The sequence below is a fragment of the Morus notabilis genome, unplaced genomic scaffold, assembly GCF_000414095.1.
Source record: "Morus notabilis unplaced genomic scaffold, ASM41409v2 Scaffold650, whole genome shotgun sequence".
In the NCBI taxonomy this organism is placed as follows: Eukaryota; Viridiplantae; Streptophyta; class Magnoliopsida; order Rosales; family Moraceae; genus Morus; species Morus notabilis.
The window spans coordinates 240,593-246,935 of record NW_010358427.1 but is presented as its reverse complement, the minus strand read 5'-3'; the positions used below and the strand labels follow the sequence as shown (position 1 = coordinate 246,935).

Genomic DNA, 6,343 nt, shown 5'->3' with positions numbered 1-6,343 from the left:
ATATATATATATATATGCATGCACTATTAAGTTGCATATAGTATGTCGATATAATACAATCAACTTCTATATATATATGTGTGTCTGTGTGTGTGTATTAAATACAAGATTGACGATGGATTTACAAAAAATTGAATCCACGTCTTATAATAAGCTTTTTCCAACTCTAGCTGCTGACGAAATGGTTACCCTATTCACCACTATCAAACTCTCGATGTGGATAAGATCATGAACGAATTTGTGTTTTTGGAAGTACTTACGGGTACATGATTTTATTATATATGCTTTTGCCGAGCTGAGAAAAGAGAGTGAAAATGATTCAGATTTCAGAAAAGAATCCTTCCAAGAAGGTAATGGAGGACACCATGATTTTAGTGATGGCACGCGATATGTGATCCAACTTGACATGGAAAGAAATCAAGGTCTAGTTAAAGTTATCTTTTTCTCTGCACTATCACCAAATTCTCCCTTGTGTGGAAAAAAGATCTTCGTCCTCAACTATCCTTGTCCTGCTAAATTTGTCATGTGTGTTAGGGACATTAATATTATTTAATTAATTTGACGTAACTTTCACCAACGTCATTGAGAGTTACTATATATATATATTATATTTATATTTGTATGTGTATTTAATAAAATATCGATGTTGACTATATGACACCGTTCAATTAATCTCTATTCTCTAATTTGGTTTAAGTTGATCAGAAATCCCCCAAATTAAGCATTTTGATCCAATTCATTGAATTTTAACCAACATAATATATATATATATATAGTCTAATGAACTTCCTTGAAATCCAATCCAAAGTCATAAACTTGGCATTAGGGAATAACTTTTTAAGCTAATGGGGTTTTTCAATTATGAATGGGATGACTCTTTTTGATGCCAGAAAAAATGATCACTTAATTTGTTTGTTATATACTTGGCGTAATCTTTTCTTGTAACGCTAGGGTTTAGTTTACCATATAAAGAAATGAAAGCTAGAGTTATTTACTTATTTATTTATTATTTTCCTGTTTTGTTTTGCACGTCACCTTTCTGTCTACAAAGTTAGTGATTTTCTCAACTTTTCTGATGCTTTTTATTGAGTCAAAAGAAAGGGGAAGAGAAAAAAAGGAGGCTCTTTAACGTGTGGACAATCCATGATGTAGAACCAGATACTTATGATATCTCAATTGTCGTCCATAAAATATATCAGCAATGACGTATTTGAATATGTACGTCACTTGTCCTGGTACATTTTTGAAGGGGAATGAATGATATGCTATTTAATCACAAACAACCAAGACAAAATGTGGGGTTTAGTTTCCAAGTACAATCTTCTCTGTTTCCAAAATGATACAAAATCATCTCCTCAGACCAACGACATGTAACTTTTGTTTAAAAATTAACGCCAGAATCTATAAGTTTTATTAGTCAAAAAATTAATTAGGAATTCTTTTTGTAGAGTTTAAACTCAGAATGCTTGAATTTACGGTTCATTCTAAAAAAAAGTGTTCCGCCTCCAGACTTATAATTTGATCCAAGTGAATTATCCTAATGTGAAACTTTTGTGGCCAGTTAAGTTTATAGGTATAAACCGAAATTTTAACTTTTGTAAAAAAAAAAAAAAAACATTATAAAAAAAATGTTTGAATTGTAATTCAAATCTAGAAAAACAAGTAGGCTATAAGTAAAGTTCTACTGAAAATTTATAAGAAAATAAACAGTGTGTGATATGTGCAACATAAGTCTAAGCCATATAGCAGGCACTTTTGGCCTCATTTTCTGGCATGTTGATTGTTTCTACATTTGTGGATTATATATATATTTGTATAAATTAAAAATACTTAACTTATTAACCAATTACATATTTCAAGCATACAAATAATTGGTGATGAATTTCATCACGCGTTGGGGTTATTGAGCCGGATTGGATTTAAAAAAAAAAGAAAAGAAAAAAAAAAAGAAAAAAGTTAGGTGGGGCCCGCATGCATTTTGTATGGCATCAGCACCAACTGCTTCCTTAGTTGCATTATGTGTGTGGAACTACGAAGACTTAACCTTTTTTTTTTTTTCCTATTCAAAACCAATGTGTTACATAGCCAAGCTCATTATATATAAGACCCCCACTGGTTTCCAAAAACTGTTCAGCATAGCAGAATTGCCCATCTGAGTAGAACTGATAATAATATTCTTTTCTTCTTCCCTTGTACCTTCTTATAATATTATCGTACATAATTAAACAAAGAATATGGATGGGAAGAAACTGGAGTACAAAGGTGAAGCGGCCTTGAAGGAGATTGAGAGGCTGACATCAGAGGCTGATAAAGTTCAGGAGGAAATTCTGAAAGAGATCTTGACAAGAAACTGCGAAACTGAGTATCTGAGTAAGTATATTGACAAGGGAACAAAAGATATTTCACAGTTTAAGAAGCGTGTCCCAGTTATTACTTACAAGGATATTCAGCCTTATATTGAAAGAATTTGCAATGGTGAAGAGTCCTCCCTCATTACTGGCCACCCAATAACTGAAATGTTATGCAGGTTCTTTCTGTTTTCTATTCATCTCTCTAGTATAGTACTTTATACTAGATTATATTATAAATATTTTGCATGTATATGATCTGATCATGAAGTAAATTAATTGCTGGGTTACAATATTGTGACATTTTCAGCTCTGGGACATCAGCTGGGGAGCCTAAGATGATGCCGTCGATCGCCGAAGATCTCGACCGTCGAACCTTTCTATATAACCTCATCATGCCAATCATCAACCAGTAATTACAAGATGCATTTGATCTCCATATAACATGTCCATGCATGCATAAATAGTACTCCATCTTCTGCCATAAGTTTCATTATAATTAGTCCTATACTAGAAGGAGAAATGTGCAAAATGCAGTACTAATTGCTCCAATTTTTGCACCAAAGTTTTGCTTTTCATGTGTATAGTCATTTTCCAAGTGGGGGCCAGAGTGATGATGAGCTTGCATGCAACATATATATATATATATATATATATATCCTTTCTCCTCTTTTTTTTTTTTTTTTTGGCCTATAACACCATGATACTTCGTTTCTAGGTGATTCTGATCCCATTTGCTTCTCAAAAAGTTTTGCTAAAATCTTATCCCAGCTTGATTTTTGGGTTCTTATCTACTTTACCTTCAACAGGGCCCGGAGATGGGACACCATATAGTACTACTTGAAGCCAACGCAGAATTAATGTGAATAAAGAACCTCCTATCATGTCGTCGACACATAGAAATGTGCATTAATTTTTGATGTGGAAGCCACTAAACCAAAAGATCAAAAGAATAAAAACAAAAAGTATTGCCGATATTTCCACGTTGGATTTGTTGCATGAATGTACCCGCCCCCCAATGGACCTCATTAAATTTTTTTTCTTTTATTCTACTTTCTAAGTCCCAAATTAACAATTGACTAGACTTATATGCAAATTGCAAAATCCCCATGACTTATCATATATATCTAACAAAGTAAACTTTGTTCTCTATCTTATTCACTTATTTAATTTATTTTTCTCCTATCTATTTCACACAATTTTGTATCAATTTGATTGCTTACTAGAATTCATACTTCATGCACATTAACTACTATAAAAGTCAGGTTTCCTATTCAATCTTGATGTTTCAAATAGCCTCTCTGCTCAATAAAATTATGTCGTGTCATTTGAAATTTGAAATGTTTTTTAAATTTGAAATTTGAGTGTCTCTGCTCAATGGTTGGTTAGACACCAAAATTTAGACAACTAATCAAAATTTCTTATATGTTGTGATATGATTTTTCATGACAATTTCTGATTGTCAACCTTATAGGTATGTCCCTGGACTCGATGAGGGCAAGGCAATGTTCCTCTACTTTGTCAAGGCCGAGATGTCGACGCCATGCGGCTTACCGGCCCGAGCCGTCCTGACCAGCTACTACAAGAGCAAGCACTTCAAGTGCCGAGCCCAGGACGCCTTCAACAGCTACACAAGCCCGGACCAAGCGATCCTCTGCTACGACAGCAACCAAAGCATGTACTGCCAGCTCCTGGCGGGTCTCGTCCACCGTCACCAAGTCCTCCGCCTCGGCGCAGTCTTTGCCTCCGCTCTCCTCCGCGCGATCTCCTTCCTGGAGCGCAACTGGGCCAGCCTATGCAACGACATCCGGACGGGGCAACTCGACCCCTCCATCATAACCGACCACGAGTGTCGTTTAGCCATGTCCAGCGTCGTTTCTTTCCCCGACCCGTGTTTGGCCGACGAGATCGAGGAGATTTGCTGTCGCTCATCGTGGAAGGGCATCTTATGCAGGCTTTGGCCAAGGGCAAAGTACATAGAGGCGGTCATAACCGGGTCAATGGCTCAGTACATACCGGCTTTGGAGTACTACAGTGAAGGGAAACTGCCGTTGGTGTGTACAATGTATGCTTCGTCAGAGTGTTACTTTGGGGTTAACTTGAAGCCCTTGTGTGACCCTGCTGACGTGGCGTTCACCCTTTTGCCGAATATGTGTTACTTTGAGTTCATACCTTTGGGAGAGAATGGGACGCTTTTGATGGACATTGCTGAGGAGGAGGAGGTGCCTGTTGATAAGCTTGTTGATTTGGTTCATGTCAGGCGTGGCTGTTATTATGAATTGGTCGTCACCACCTTTGCCGGTCAGTAATTAAATTCTCTCTCTCTCTCTCTCTCTCTCTCTATATATATATATATATATATATCACACACACACACACATATGTATACGTATATTATGTTCTTAATTATAAGTTATACAGTTGATTAAATTTTTTTTAATTAAGTACTGTCGGTACAGTTTATTTCTCTTGACAAAAAGTGGTGGGGGAGATTGTATCTCTTAACGCTTTTGTATGCTAGACGGCTTTTCTCAAAAAGTATATTTTAATTATTATATATGCCCGTTGTCTAATATTTGAATGTTTTTTTTAGTACGAACCTAATTTGAAAGGTTATCCAAACATACATATTACAGCACCTTAGCAATGTTGAGGTTAAAGTTAGATATCAGCTTTTTGTTACACAATATTTTCATGTGGGGCCCACATTGTGGTCTAGAGAGTACGGATAATTTGGTATTGTTATTTAAAAATTAATAATAATAATAATAGTCTTTTAGTTAGTGTACAAGATAGTTAAGCATATCTACCCTGTTTTTTTTTCGAAATACAATCTCTATCTTTCAAAAATTTTCAAGTCCATTATGTTTTACAAGTCACATAAAAACAGAATTTTTTTTATAGCATAAAATACCCGATTTTTTTTTTTTTTCCTGTGCATTATTCCTTAAAATTTGGTATGATAACAAGTACATATCTATAACTATCCCCGAAAAAGAAAACTATTTAATTCAATAGTATTTAAAATTAACTCGTCTAGGCAATCAACGGTTATGAGCTTTACAACAAAGTAGTGATTTCACTAATTAAGTACTAAATCCGATTAATTGTGATCATCAAACGCACAGGTCTAAACCGGTATCGAATTGGGGACGTGCTACAAGTGATGAGTTTTCACAACAAAGCGCCACAATTCCGCTTCATCTGCAGAAGAAACGTCCTCCTCAGCATCGACAACGACAAGACCAACGAGGAGGACCTCCACAAGAGCGTCTCCGCCGCCAAGAAGCTTCTCGAACCCCACAATGCCCTCCTCGTCGAGTACACCAGCTACGCCGATACCTCCCGCGTCCCTGGACACTACGTCCTCTACTGGGAACTCCTCCACCACGGCCCACCATCACCATTTTCACAGCTACTTTGGCTAAACGACGCTAGTCACGTGCTCGAAGAGTGTTGCATCGCCGTCGAGGAGGAGCTCGACTACATCTACCGGCGTTGCCGGACCAACGACAAGTCGGTGGGGCCGCTGGAGATCCGTGTGGTGAAGCCAGGGACGTTTGAGGTGCTCATGGACTTGTGCATAAGCCAAGGGGGCTCCATTAATCAGTACAAGACTCCAAGGTGTATCAAGTCGGATACGGTGCTTAAGCTTCTTGATTCTAACGTCAAGGCTTGTTTCTTCAGCCCTAGGGATCCCAAGTGGATTCCTTGATTGACAATTTAAGGACGTGATCGGTCAAATCTTCATGATAACTTTATGATAATAAATTGTTGATCAGAAGAAGAACCCTAGCTTCTCGCATTTAATCTAATTTTTATTGATGATCTATTAATTTTCCTTTGTTGTAACTTGTATGTGTCCTTTTGATGAAACTCAATGTAGTTATAATTTAAGTTTTGCTAAAGAGGCAAAACTGATCAATGAAAAAAAAAAAAAAGAACTACATTTTTTGTTTTTGCTATATTTATAATTAAGATTGCTCGGTTATTTA

The 6,343-nt window shown here is 36.5% G+C and overlaps 1 protein-coding gene across 1 annotated transcript; it reads left to right on the top strand.

The window, feature by feature from the left end:
• The first annotated feature begins 2,080 nt into the window (after positions 1–2,080).
• Positions 2,081–6,133, top strand: LOC21392431 (putative indole-3-acetic acid-amido synthetase GH3.9). The gene is made up of 4 exons (XM_010092506.2): positions 2,081–2,527; positions 2,659–2,760; positions 3,823–4,649; positions 5,477–6,133. The coding sequence occupies exons 1-4, from the start codon at positions 2,235–2,237 to the stop codon at positions 6,061–6,063; spliced, it is 1,809 nt and encodes a 602-aa protein (XP_010090808.1). The 5' UTR covers positions 2,081–2,234; the 3' UTR covers positions 6,064–6,133.
• The last annotated feature ends 210 nt before the right edge of the window (positions 6,134–6,343 follow it).